The sequence below is a fragment of the Grus americana genome, chromosome 20 (genome assembly GCF_028858705.1).
Source record: "Grus americana isolate bGruAme1 chromosome 20, bGruAme1.mat, whole genome shotgun sequence".
NCBI classification, from domain to species: Eukaryota; Metazoa; Chordata; class Aves; order Gruiformes; family Gruidae; genus Grus; species Grus americana.
The window spans coordinates 8,006,869-8,021,879 of NC_072871.1; the positions used below are offsets into that span (position 1 = coordinate 8,006,869).

Here is a 15,011-nt window from a genome sequence, read left to right on the forward strand (position 1 = left end):
ACAGCAGTGCTCCCACAATTGTAACCCTCAAATCCAATCAATCGTTGCTCTTTGCATTTCAAGCAGCTCCTGGCTGCCACTGCCTGAAGATAACTATTTTACCACCTCTGTCATGCCTAATTAACAAGTCAGATGTACAATTTAGAAATTTTGCAATTAACCTGCTAAAATATTGCTGGAGGATGCTAATTGTTATGCCAGTTGCCATAAAAGCTCATTTGCATAACTTATGTGTGAAAAACAATTATGAGCGGCGTTCACAGACGCGGTCCACAAACTGCTCCTAGCTACGGATGAGAGGGCCACAAAAACACTTAATTCATTGCCCACAAAATTATGTTCCCCCTTTTCTTAAACAGCATCTGTTTTGTGAAGCTATATTCATAGAAAATCCCCAAATCAACAATTAGGAGCATATGTAAATGTGCGATTACAGTTCTTTTTCTTCCATTGACAAGTTCCCCTTCCCGTGCGCAGAGAGGAGCGGGGCGGCGATGCCGGCTCCCCGCACCCCGTCCGTCCCTCGTGCCCGCGCCGGCAGCGCCGGGCACTGCCAGGGAGCCGCCAGCACGCCGGCAGCCGCGCTCCGCCGCCGCTATCTGGTCCTCGCAGCGGATCACTGGGGGCCACTTTAACAACAAAGAAGCTAAAGTCAATTGTTTCTTCAGTGAATAGGCTTCTGTTCTTCAGCGTATATTTACCCAGGCGTTCAGGGCAGATTTTTACCATTAAATCGGAGTCTGTAGAACATGGTTGTTGTACAAATATTTACATTAGTGCTGACCACAGCCTTATTGCGGCACTCGGAGAGAACAATATTCCCAGCTCTATCACCCCGTTTTGGAGGCCCGAGTCTCGCTCTCGGCTGCAAAGCCGGGATCGCCGCTCTCCCCGTTTGCACGTGCAGAGCAATAAGCTAATTTCATCGGACATTAGGGGCCAACACACGGCATTTTCATCAGGCCCCACCGTGCTACGGTCTTAGGGCGGAAAAACAAATGCCCATTTATTGTTTCAGGGAAAACAGGACGCGGATTGTCTGCTATTTCAGGTTTCCTTTCAAGTAGGCGGTTTGCTCAGCAAGTGCTCATCACCCGTTAAATTTTACTAAACTAAATCAGAACTTTAGTCTGGAGCCCCACAAAATGCAGTCGTACGGTCTGGCACAAATGACATCATGTTGTTACGCAGCAAGACGATGCTGCTTGTTCCTCTCCAAAATATTAGATTTAAAAGTTACATAACAATCATGGTGATTAAACAGCAGCTGTTATGATAATCAGTCAGTAAAAGGAAATTGATTTGTTTAGTGCTAGCAACTACAATATTATTAGACTCTCAGTATATTGAAAGGAAGAAATATTTCCTTTATTGAACACAAAATGCCATAAATTTAGGTAAACCGAAATTAGTTCATGTAATACACTGACATCCAAGAATTTATGTATATAGAGTCTATCATTTAATTTTCAGACATTCAATTTCTATACTTGGTCACAGTCAAAAGGTCAAGAACCAACAAGTCAATAAGTTCCCAAGCTCCATATCGATATCACGTCACTGCCCTAACAAGTGGAGAGGAAGTAAGAAATAATTCACACAAAAAATCCTCAGCCGCCTACGGAAGGCGAAATTTCGCCCGCCATCCCGCATGAGCGCTGGGCACCCCGGGAGCCGCCACGACCCGGCAGGGCGGCGGTACCCACGCCCCGGCGCCCGCTCTGCCGTCCTCCAGCTTTCCTTCCCCTCTTCCCTCTTCACCCAACGCAACAAAGGGAAGAAATACGAGGTAGAAAAACTGATAGTTCCCACTTTATTTGAATAACAAGTGAAATCCTAAAAATGCCTCCACTGCATGTTATTACCAAGTGTATCACCAGGTTTTATAGTGACAGGACTGTGCTATAATTTCTGAGAAAACCTCGGCATAAAGCTCCATAAACCCAACCACTCCTGTAATGTATCACCTTATCTAGTGCACAATCATTTCCACAACTTTTCATGTTAGTATAATTTGTTCAAAAATGGTAATAAATACATCCTTGAAGTCAAATAAGAATCATTGCACAATCTACTGTAACTTGTTCTTACTAGTGACAGTTAATCATGCTACCAGGATCTCACATGAAAGAAAATAAGCAAAGATTTGGGTGTTCTGTAATTACAAACCTCACTAAAAGCACACTTCCTTCTTTAATCAACAAATATATGAAAGCAGGCTTTAAATACCCTTTCAAGTGCGCCATCCCGCCTGTGAACAGCTATCGCTAAAGCAAAGCAGTGATCCCATCTACAGTGAGCAAACGGTCTCTTTCTTACTAAGCAAACGAACTACCAAGTCAGAAAACCCCGATACCCTTTTGCTAGAGGTCTAACCATGAATTAAAAAAAACAAACATTCCTAATTAAAGCCAAGAAAAGTAGAAGGCTAAGGAAAGCCTAATCTCTTCACCTCCAGGAGGGAAGGCTCCACCTGGGCTCACCCTGCTTGGAATGAAGTGGACATTGTAAATAGTGCCAGTAGAGTACTTCTTATGTAACAATTTTAATTATACCCAATACTTGATAAAACGATTCATTTCCAACATGTAGCACCAACACAATCTCCATAAAAAAATCTGATGGATAATATTCCCATTTTAAAGACAGGAAAAGCGAGCTCTCGCATTGCAGCGGAGCCCCAGGTTTGCTCCTGCACGGTTACAGCATCTCTCCTCCGTGGGGCCAGGGGAAGGTTCCTCCTTCTCAAGTCAACAACCACCATCGGGAGTCAAACCCCGAAATGCCAGGCTCTCGTCCCCAGCACCCTCTCATCCTGAAACAACGCTGTCGGGGTCTACTGGTACTGAGACAGTTAAGGTTGGCCACAGAACGCTTTCATTATTTAGGTCTCCTGTTCAAGAATGCAAAACTCAAAATGTGCAGCTGGAGACCAGGGATGCTTTCTTTTGCTTTCTGTGAGGAGAACTGATTTGGCAGTTTCAGGTGCTGTTTTGTTCTTCCCAGAATCAAAACGGTTCACTACAATAACTAAAGTTTTTGGGGTATAAATTCCTGATCGCATCCTTTGGGCCAACCAATTCAGGAGCTCTTGGGAACTACGGACGAGAAGGGCCATCATGCTTTCAATGAAACCCATGCGACGCAGTCTTTGCTGGCCAAGAGCTGGGAGGGTGGACGGTGAGGGCTCGCAGCTCCCGCGGGCGCCGAGGGCAGGGACAGCGGGCAGGGACCCGCAGCGCGCGTGCCACTTGTCCTGCGCTGATGTGAAAACCCCTGTGGCTTCGGGGAAACCGCGGTGGCTCGTGTCTTATGTGGTTCATGTTAAAAATTTCCCAACAGTGATAGACTTCAGCTGCCAGGATCAGGGAGAGCATGTGCATCCAGCATGAACAGCCCCCGCACAGAGCTCTGGGGGATTTTTTTATCCTTTTTCCCTTCTTTTAAATAACTATTGGGGCTCATAACAAGCACTGTCACTCTAGCACTACTCCCCTGATTGACTTTGCGACAACCATCTGTGGAGGAGATGGGCACACAAACAGCAAACGTTCTGCAGGCACTCAGGTAAAGAGGACTAGAGAGGCTTGGGTCGGTTTTGTTTTGGTTTTATTTTTCGATAAATTTTTGTTCGATTTCCAGAATTACTTCTCTGATATTTTGTTAAACAGTACTATAAAAAGAAAGCTAACCACAAAACTGTAGTAAAGCAACTCTGAGGCTGAATAAAAACCACAGACAGACACACAAAAAAAAAAACCACAGAGGAAAATTTGAACTAAATCAGAAACTCTCGTCTTTGAGTCATCCTGGAGCGTCCTAATACTGCAGAGGTCTCAGCACAGTGATCTTACGTATCATATATGCTCTAATAAATAGGTTCAATGAGTTGAGTTAAGGGCAGAGTTTAACTATTAACTCCAAATTTCCTCGTTCTTACGGCTGTAAGTCAATCCCTTAATGTTACTTTAACACAGTTTCTGGCAGTTGAATAAAATCTATGGTCAATATTACAACCCTTCCTTCCTAAACGAAGGCAAATATACGTGTGATTTCCATAAGAAATGATGGGCAGTGCTGTGAGTGAGTGGTGGTGATAAATGTCCCAGGCCCCGTCGGCCAGGAATCTGAGCTGGCCGTTTGACTTCGGCTGGTCGGACCCTCATTATCCCCATCCCAAAACCGGCAGAACTGGCAAAAATACCTCCGCGCAGAGAGAGCTCTCAGCATAGGAGCGGTTAGCAGTCAGAGAGGTTATAATACAAAGCTGTAAGATATATCTAAAATAATACCACAAAAATCAGATGACACAAAGAATTCTAATACTTTCCTTTTGTTAAGATACAGTAACTGAGAATACAATGAAATTCTTCATGTTCAGTATCTCCCATTAGATCAATTAATATTCAGAGAAAGGCTTTAACATGAAGTTTAAATAATCATAGAAGGAGAAAAAGAACCACCAATGTTCTAGAAGCTTCTCTAGACCTTTCAATCAATTTTATTTATATGCAAAACCAAGAGAAACTCAGAAAAAACAAAGCTCCTCCTGATGCTAAAGCTCTCAATTTACTGACAGGCAAATGGCTTCATGCTGCCACTTAATCTCATTTCTTGCATAATGCCCTCTAATTAGCATATCAAAGTGAATTAATACTTCTAGGGCATTAGCAATGGGAAAATCTGCTCCAGGCTTCACAATAGCAGTTAAGCAAGAGCCAAGAAATCCTCAAAAACACCACAAACCACTTTGCATTGCAAAACTGTTCAATTTATTTATCCTCTCTCTCTAAACACTTTTACCGCACACTGTTTTACTACTGTTCACCAAACAAAATGATAATTGCCAAAGTTACCAGCATCTGTAATGCCTGTTTAGAATCTTAATTTAGATTGTATACTTGAAGATCTCTAGATGCTTTCATTGACCCTACCATAGACAACAGGATATACTGAAAAAATGTTGTTGTTCTAAAAAAAAAGCAATCAGGATGATATTATTAAATTCCATTTCCCACTTACAATAAATAATTAAAAATTAAATATGAAAAAGCCACCTGCTGGACAATGAGGAATGAGAGATTAGCTTTAAATGTTGATGCATGACTTAAGTATAGCAAAAGGTTTTGACCTGTAAACACATGATACAAACCCACCCCCCTTTCCAAGTGATTGATTTGTAGGACACACGATAGTCGGTGATTCATATATTGTTACGAGTTCATATGACTGTGCAACATGCCTTGAACTGATCGTTAACAAAAGAATTCACAGTAAAATACCTAAAATGGAATAAAATTAAAGTAAGTGCATAATGATTTTTACTATATGCTCTTATGCAAAACATGCTATTTTTATCCAATTCTTGAAGCAATAAATACGTTATAGCTGTTACAGTCAGGCATGAGACCATTTCTTCTTTAAAAATATTTTCAGAATCGACTTGCAATCACAGGTCGCTTTGCAAAATATAAATTGAAATTTATAAACAAGGACTAAAAACCCCTGAAACTTCATAATCTTAGTGCTCCCCATCAATCTTTAAAAATAGAAAAAGAACATTAAGGGAAGAAAGGAAAAAAAAAAAACAAACCAAAACCCCCCAACACTAGTACACCCACTCTAAACCCACCAAGGGGGCTGGAGCACTAACGGAAGGCTAATAACAAAGAGTAGAAGAAAATGCCGGGGTCAGTGGGGTTTTCTTCAGTTCTGTTAGCAACATGATGGGAGGAAAAAAAAAAAGAATGGGAATAACAAAATAAATGACGATGGATATTTATCTAGTACTTTGAGCCTTCCTAAAGAATGTGCATTATTGAAAAATATATAGCTTTCAAGTACCAGGCTTCATTTCCTTTTGTATTTAATTCCCTGTTTACTTCCACTGTACAGACAGCATTATGGAGGAGCTCTAATGTCCAGCTGAGAAGTGCAATTCATCTGTTTGGCTGATGAACTACTCCAACTTTATAAAAGCATGAACTATAAGAGCTGACAGAAACTTTAATAATTTATATTAAATATTGATGTGAATTATTTACTCCATTCATACTTAAGGACATGAATTGCCTACCAGAGAAAAGCAAATGTGACAAAAGGTCAACATGATGGTGAAAAAAGGCAGGCTGTGTCAGGCATGTGTTATCTGAACCATGCTGATCACCTTGATAAGCGAATAGCATTAAACATGACTGCTGAGAAAACAAACAAAGCATTCTTCTCAGGGTGTCAATTCAGGGAATACAAACAGCTACATCTAATTCTACCAGTGATACCAGGACGGGAAAACTCCACTCGGGCTCTGCTCATTTGGACTCACTAGTACACAGCTCCACTAGTCATTCCTGCTATCCAGAAAAATATTCATCGAACCCTCATCCGCATGATGTGCGAGGAATTGAAAAACAGTAAAACCTGAGGACAGATACAAACCGGACTCTCTCATGCTCTACTATATAATTATTAATATGGCCTTCATATGTATTTAAATATTGTGTTACATTTGTAACAATTTAGTATGTCTAATTCTGCTTATATTTGTCTACGGTAGACTGCAAATATCATTATATTAATGTTTCACACAAATCAATATTTAAATTGAAAAAAGACAGCATAATATCCGTATCATACAACTTTTTCATTGAAAGCTGTAGGAATAGAGCTTGATAAATGTGTTAAATCCTGGAAAAAAAAAAAAAGGCTCTTTTGCATTCACCACACGCTATTATAATAATTTATCTCCAAATGCAAAAATTCCTTAACTTACAACAAGCATCCTAAAATACACCACACAGTAACTCATATAATTTAGTATTTTCAGATAAGCAAGCAAATGTGTCAAATTCAAAAAGAAAATGAAGGACATGAAAAATTGCTATAAAATAAATCCCTGCTCCTAGTTAAATTAGTATTGACAAGTAGGTCCAAATTTATCCTTTATGGAGGGGGCGTTTGAAAAAACCAAACATGTGGAAACACAGATCCTGGTAATGAACATGAAGATTGTTATTTAAATATAGGAAGGAGCACTAACAATGGTAAGGTCTAAAAGGACTGTGTAGTTATAGGTTCTGTAAGACAAAGTAACATGAATTTCTCTAATGAAAATAATCACCAAAAGCCGCCTGTTTTCTTAACCAGAGAAGTAGCCTGTTAGAAATCCACCCAAGAAACAGAATTTTGATAATGAATGTGTTTGAAACAGATGACCAAATGACAATCAAGATACTTTATTCAATTTATTTTTTCATTGTAGGACATTTATGAAGAAAAGCAATGTCATTGCCATAAGGACAGTGTACATGACCTAACATTCTACTGCACGTCATCATTTGTAATACATTTGCTGACAATTAAAAAAAAAAAAAACAAACCAACGTTCAAAAGTATAACCAATGGTTCAGTGAAAAATCTTGGATACTGAAGCATGAGAAAGGAAACAAAAGCTAAACAATTTAAACTGAAGAAAAGATGTACACACATAAATACACAATGCTTACTTCCTTATGTAGTCAGGGTAAATCAAAAATATGTATTTAGCAGCTTGAAAAAACACCAGGGCTGCACATAAATATTTTAAATAGCTAAACTGAATAACAATAACATCACAGCTGATATTTAGAAAATAGCTAACATACATATGTACATACACACACACATATATATATGTATGCTATCAGTGCCATTTCATTGTTCCATTTGAACTCTTTAATGTTCAGAGAGGATTGCTAGGATTGCATATTATTATATATTACTGCCAGTTGTTGGCACTAAATGACAGTTTACAAACACTGAAAAGTTGAAATTTGTTTAATGCAAGGGAAGAGTCCTGCAATTTGGGTTTTAAATAACCACAGCGAAGAAAGGGGTTAACATTTTCGAATTCTGCTAGCAGACAAGGCAAAAAGCAAGTCCTTCTCAAACCTAACAGGCGGTTTACAGATTTTGCAGCATATTGACAAGGGGCGTTCCTAAAAGAGTTGGGCCATTTTCATCAATAAGGAGCTTTGCAGCAAGTAAGGGCACGATACAGCCCTTTAATCATCGGAATGGCATCGTATGGCTATTTACAGTTGTAGCAATAAAAATAAAGGTTTTAGCTTACATGGGAAACAGCAAGAAATTAACCCCGTGGTTAACGTCACCGTTTCTCTGGGTTTCATACCTTTTTTTTTCTTTCATTCTTTACAACAAAATTCTGCACGAGGGGAGCACGTTCTTAATGAACATTTTCCTCCTCTCTCTTTAGACATAAAAAATAGTTCAACCAGCCCAACCAGCCAAGCAGGCCTTTCTCTTCCCCTGCGGACACCTCCTGCAGTCGAGAAGTTCATTAAGTTTTATGATCTTCCCAAGTCAGTCCTGCTTATAAGCCTCACAAAGGCCACAAATCTGGCAAACCATCATGTATGCCATTAGGCTTTACTAGTAAATGAATGCTATTTAGGGTTTGTGGTGACAGTAAATTAGGGTTTGGTTGGCAGCTATCATTGTTTCTGTTGGGCTTATAGAAATAAATAAATAAATGCCTACGTCTGTGCATATACGCATATGCATTCGGACATTTTTCTGAATGTGCGTTCCTATCTATACAAATGGTTTTTAAAGATAAAAACCCCCCGAACTATCTATCAACACAATCCAGGACCTAATAATATGTCATTCCATTGGGAAATAATTGCAATTCCCTAACCGTTTTAAGACTGTAAGAATTAATATATTTTCATTTCTATCTCCATGAGAATAACCAGTAGTCAGGTATAGCGACGTCCTAATGTAGGCTTAATCAGGTTACAAATCCGAAGGATTTTTAGTCAGTGAAAAAGAGCTATCTAAAAAAACAAAGGCGCGAGCAAATCAGCTTTTCATTCCTACTGGTAGACGCGTAAGGAGACAGACTGTTACACAGGTATGCAACAGATGTGAACGCGCATTAAGAATGCAACTTTAACACTTCCAAGCGACACCTCAGAGAACAGTTAAAATACAACAAAATAGAGTCGACAGACTCTCACTTGCTTATCTTCATATTTTATTAGAGGGGCTTCACTAGAACTTTGGGTATCATTTTTCTTTGAACTAATTAAAGAAATAAGTGGCAGTTTCTTTATGAAAACCATGCTACCTTGTGGTTGCCTCTAAGAATGCACATATCTATTAATATCTGCAAAGCTCTTAAATGTATTATGCAGCACTTTTGAAAATGTTAAAATGTTAAAAAAGAAATGTCAGGCTAAATTCAGTAAGCTGTGTGATTTGCTTTGTACATGGTAAATACCTCACAGGGAAAAAAAAAAATCTTCGGATCCTAACCCTAAGTGATACACAGAGAGAGGCTTTTAAAAACGTGATGCATTCGTTAACCCTTGCGGGAAAGGGATAGAGTTGCTCTGCCTAAACTGAGGATTCCTCTACGTGTTCTCTCATGACCAGTCTCACAAAGTCCTCGCTGATGGTACTGAAAACTACTAAAATGTAAAAAAAAAATACATAATTCAATATAAAAATGACTTAAATATTGCATTACTTATTTCAGAACGGACATGACTGCAATTAACACTTTATGTGTAGGCTACAGTCTCCCTCCTCACCTCTCGTCCTCCTCACAGAAGGCAGCGATAAAGCCATCACGGCAATTCCCACTGCCAACACCAAGGCAAACTTTGGTTCTGATTAAAAAGAATGGAATACCAGCACATGACCCAGTTGCAGGCGGATTTAAGTACTCGGACCACAAGACAATGCAGAGTACCAGGGGGACGGGGACCGGGGGGGGGGGGGGGACCCGCTGCTTTAATCGCATCTCAGACCATTCACCCTGCCAGTTCAGAATTGTTTGAGCCGTTTCCTACGAAAAGAGCTCACAGAAAATATGCTAGAATTTATTTTCACATTTCCTCTGCTTTAACACACTAACTCAAGCCTACGCAGACATTTCGTCTCAACCAGGAGACCCTGGGTGAAGGTCCCCCTCCGGGAACAGTTTTTGGTGGGGGTGTGGATTCGCCTCCATCAATCACCCAGTGCATTAATCCTGTCCCTCCATGCTGCGGGGCTGGCAGGATCTTGCCTTTGGGCAGGCGGACGCCTTCACTCTTTGTTGGTTCTCAGCGATTTCACAAAAGAGATAACTTGCAAACTTGGCTCGACTACTTGCAGCACAAAGGCAGGATCCCAACTTACAAGTTATCACTGAAACACCCCGAAAGGTTTCAGAGCACAAAGTCTCTTGTCAGGTTCCCCCTCGCCTCCGAGACGGCGGTGGCCTCACCAAACACCCTCTGCCAGTAATCCCCGCTGCTGAAAGGACTCGGGTTTTTCTTCGCAGCTCACCTCTGACATGTGGTTGACTATACTTTCCTTTCAAAACAGTGAGGCTAAGCCCTCTGCAAATAAAGTGATCGCAGGACCTACGCCTGCCTCCTTAATTGAAATCTGCCTGCTGCAAAATGTCTGAACAGCGAGGGCAGGTTGCTGGGCTGGCTCCGGAGCAGGACAGGCAAAAAGTTTAGGGCAAGGCAGAAAACAAGCACAAGCCAAAGGAGGATGGAAAGGGGTGACGCGCCGATCGAGGCGAAGCGTAGGTAGGTGGGGAGGGAGGGCAGGAGGGGGATCGCTCCCCTTATCCCGGGTAATATAATGCAATATAAAGCAGAATCAATCTTAATATTCACAACACAGTCAATACCCTAGTGCTTAGCTGTCAGCAGAAACTGAAGTGGATCCCCGGTAGCAAAGAAACCCTTGGACATAAAGCACCGTAATTTACTGAGAACCGTGCACTTTTAGGCTTCTCAGCTGAGATTTGCAATGATTTCACGTTTGTCGTTTTCAGCTACAGTCTTTATTTTTTCAGCATGCAATTAAGGGGAATGTGATTGAATATCAAATATAGCTAGCCAGCCAGCCAGCACAAGTATTTATGTGTAAAGCCAGATCATAATTAATGTTTCATTCTTGTAATACAAAGTAGAATACTTTGCAAATTTTCTTCTTTAAAAAAAAATTCTCTGTAAATTCAGTGATGTGAAAAAATTGCAAAAAAAATCCCCTAAAATGCCTCTAAAAAAACCTGCAGAGTTTATCAGCGTCGCGTTAGCGCAGAAAAAAAAAAACCACCATTTTTTGCACTTTTGTGATGAAAACGTTTGGTATTTGGAACACCACCGCCCGAGAGCCACTCGAGGCTGGCCGCGCTCTCCCCCAGCGTGGGGCCGGGGTCCCGGGGCTCGGCCGTCTCCTGCCCCGCTCTGCCGGCGGGGGCTCGGCTCCGCTCTCCCCAAACCTGGGCAGCGCACACCCGCAGAAAGTTTATCCTCCCCGCTGCGTGCGGGGAAAAAAACCCAAACCAAACCAAACCAACCAACCACTGTGAGGTAAGGCAGACCTGACAAGTTATTTTGCAAAGTGTCCTGACGGTGAAGGAGGCAGCCCGGGCGCTAACGGGGCACCTCGGGAGCTGTGAGGAAAGCAGCGGCGGCGGGAGGCGGGGGAGGGGGGAGGGAAACTCTCCACCGCGCCATTTCACACAGCGAACCGGTCTGACCGGGCCGCCGCCGAGACGGGCCCCCACAGCCCGGCGGGGGCGGGCCGGGACCCCACCGGGTTGCGTCTACAGGCGGTACCCGCCATCCCGATGCGGCGGCGTGAGGGGAGAGAGAGGACCGACACCGTTCCCGCCGGCGGGCAGCGGCGGGTGGAAGGAAGGAGGGATCAAGATGGCTGCGGCGGCGGCGCGGGCGGCCCTTACCTGTTTTCTCCTTGATCTCGCAGAGGACACTGAACAAGGCGGGTTTCATTCTGTGGCAGTTTAGTGCGTGTTTCCTGAAAAGAAAAAAAAAAAAAGCAGAATATAAGCGGTTAACGTCGCGTTTTAGCAACATGGCGTCTTTACCGAGAAGGAGACACGTTTCTTCGTACCCCCCACCCTTCCTTGCCCGACAGCCCCGCGGCCCGGCGCCGGGAGCCACCGGTCCGGTGGCTCCCGGCGCCGGGCCGCGGGGCTGTCGGGCAAGGAAGGGTGGGGGGAGGGGGACACGACACACACGGGGCCGTCGGCCTGGTGTCTTTTTCCCTCATCCCTCTCACTTTTATACCGAATTATCTTTGTGCAAATGCCGCTCGACCGAGAGGTATAAATCACACCACCACCACCACCACCCCCCCTTGTCCCCGGTACGATCCGTCCTGCGATATTATAACTGATTTATTAAGGAGATTGAAGGAGGGGGACGGGACTTGCAGAGTTAACATTCTTTGTTTTTGTATTTACTGTGATTTAAAACAGCCAGGGTTTGTTGTTTCTTCTCTCCCCCCCCCCGTCCCCGTCCCCGCAGCAATATCTTGTCAGGTTTGTAATTCATCTGCCGCCACTTCGGGGGCAGGGAGAGAAGAAAAGAAAAGAAAGGGGGGGGGGGAGAAAAAAAAAAAAAGTTGCGCTCCCAGGGAGAGCGCAGAGCCGCCCGACCGACGGGCGGACGGACAGACGGACGGACAGACGGCGGCTCCAAGGCCGGTGTCCACCGGACAGTGTCCAACGGGAACGGGCAGGGATCAGCCGCGGACTCCCGCGCACCAGAGCGACGGCATAAGCATCGCATGCTTAGATATTTATTTTTATATATATATATCTCTTTAAAAAAAAAAATAATTAAACGGCAACTTTGCCTCTGCCTTGGCTGCTTGTAATTTTTCCTACGGCACCAAGAAGTTGCTCAAATTGTGAGACTCCGGGTCTCCGCAGAGGAGCAGGAAGGAGAGAAACAAAAACCACACATACACACACCAAAAAAAAAAAAAAAAGAAAAAAGAAAAAAAAAAACAAGGTTTAATTAGACAAAACCAACTTTGCTTGTGCCTCATCCAGGCTTTGGTCAGTGATGGTCATGATCTGGTGGAGGATGTCGCCGATGTCCTGCTTCCTGCCGTCGCCGTCTGCCCCTTCGTGTCCGTGGGGAGGAGGCAGGGCCATGCCCCCCTGCACCGAGTGGCCGGCCAGGTTCACGCCGGCCAGAGTCTGCAGCATCCGGGACTGATCGTCCATCCCTCCTGCCGCGGCCCGGGCCGCGCTGCCGGGCGTCGGGAGAGCGAGCGCCGGTCAGCCCGGCTCCTGAAGTCAGGCTCAGTTCTGACTCCTTATTTCGCTCTTGCACACACACACCAAAAAAAAAAAAAAAAAAAAAAAAAGCCAAACAAAACAACAACAACAAAAAATCAGTATTTGTGTTTTGACCGGATCTCAGCTGTTTATTCCACTCTCTTCTCCTTCCCAGTGCAGTAAATCACTCTCTTCTCTAGTTACAATCTTCTTTCATCATCATCATATTTGTGGCTTGGATAAATGAGTTGATAAGGTTTCTTTGCAGTTTTCCTGGTACAATCTTCCTTCAAAGGTTTTTTTTTTCCTTTTTTTATTTTTATTGTTGCTTTTTATGTCTTTCCCCACTTGTCCAAAAATCTTCTTTGCAAAAAGGCAAAATTTAAAAAAAAAAACACAACAAAACAACAAAATCAAAAAACTCGCTTTCAAATCCTTAAGAAGTTAGGAGGGTGGCAAACAGCAAAAACCACAACAAACCAGGCGAACACCCCCACCCCCAAACTGCAACATAAAAAAGCCAAGAAAACACAATCATAGAGGGGAAAAAAAAATTAATTGCCCTCCCCCCCAAAAATAACAAATGATCCCAAGTCTGTGCAACGGGGGTAAAACAGCAGCAATCAAAAGTTTGAACTTGTGCAAAGCAAAGAGCGGAAATAACGGGGAAAGAACTGTAAAAAAATTAATTACACACTCTCTGCAAAGCAATGTGCAAAAATCTCAGCCCGCTGGAATTTATGAGCCCCGCCGCCCGGTGCCTGTGTGTGTTTTATGTTGTTTGATGGCCGCTCCGGTGAGGGATTGACAGCCTGCCAACGCCACTCACTCACCGCAGACGTGTCACCCTGTGAAGGAGGAGAGCGGCCGCGCGCGAGAGGGACGCGGAGCCCGCCGCGCCCCGCCCCGCCGCCCCGCCCCGCCCCTCCCGCGGGACGCCGCGCCGCCCCGCCCCGCGCCCCGCCTCGCCCGGGCCCGGCCCTCCCCGCCGGGCGGGGCCGCCGTCGCCACCGCCCCGCTCGGGGGCCGCCCGCCTCGCGGGTCCGGCTCCGCGGGGTCGCCCTCCCGCCGGGCCGAGCGGCGGCGGCGCTCCCGGGGGGAGCGGGAGGGGGGGGTGAAGGGGCGGGGGAGGGGAGGCGGTGTCGGCTGCGAGCGGCGGGCGCGGCGGCCAATCGCAGCGCGCGGGGGCGGGGGCCGGCGGCGGCGCTGGCCACTCAGCCTGCGCGGGGAGGTGCCGCGGCCGCCTGCCCCCGCGCGAGCCGCGCCCCCCAGCTGAGAAACTTCTGATTGGGCTGTTCGAACAGTCACGTGGCCGAGGCGACCGCCGCTCCGGCCCCGCCCCTCCGGTTGCTATGGTAACCTCCGGCTGAGGCCTCGCGCTTCTTCTCAGCGCCGCCGCCGCGCCGGTCGGTCCCCGGCACCCTCCCCCCCCCCGGCACCCCCGGCCTGGGAGCAGCCCCCGGCTCCGGCTCGCCGCTCCTGCGAGCCCAGGTGCCGGTGGGAGGCTGTCCTTGCCCCGGGCCGGGAGTTTCGGCCGTGCGGTGGAGACCGGGCGCGGGACAGAGCGGCCCCGGGCCCGGCCCGAGGTGGCCTGGTGGTTGTCGCCTGGCGCGGCCGTGCCCGAGCGTGTCCCTCGCGGACGAGCCGGTCAGGAGGCAAGAGCCCTCCGAGAGGGTTTCCTGGCTCGGCAAGCTGCGCCTTAAGGGTGCCTCCTCGGGAGCTGGAATCTGTCTTTCAACTCCTTTTGCATATACGCATAGACTGCCAAAGTGTGAAGAGAAAAATATAGGTACCAAGAATAATTAGGACTTCATTCTATAAAGGGGTTATCTTTAGATCATTGCCACCCACCCAAATTGTTCTTCTGTAGAACACCTGCCCCACACAACTATATAGGGTGAGTCACTTTAAT

General features: G+C 45.2%; 1 protein-coding gene across 4 annotated transcripts in view; it reads right to left on the reverse strand.

Moving 5' to 3' along the window:
• The window catches only part of PBX3 (PBX homeobox 3), a 114,316-nt gene extending 100,336 nt beyond the window's left edge, over positions 1–13,980 (reverse strand). The window contains exons 1-3 of one of the 4 annotated variants that reach the window (XM_054848744.1): positions 13,797–13,980; positions 12,849–13,459; positions 11,753–11,826 (exon numbers count right to left, since the gene is read on the reverse strand). In XM_054848744.1, coding sequence (XP_054704719.1) covers positions 11,753–11,826; positions 12,849–13,045 — 271 coding nt within the window. In that variant the 5' untranslated portion in view covers positions 13,046–13,459; positions 13,797–13,980. Of the gene's footprint in view, positions 1–11,752; positions 11,827–12,848 lie in introns of all 4 variants that reach the window. The other 3 variants (XM_054848746.1, XM_054848747.1, XM_054848748.1) reach the window with 3 other exon arrangements.
• Positions 13,981–15,011: the final 1,031 nt, after the last annotated feature.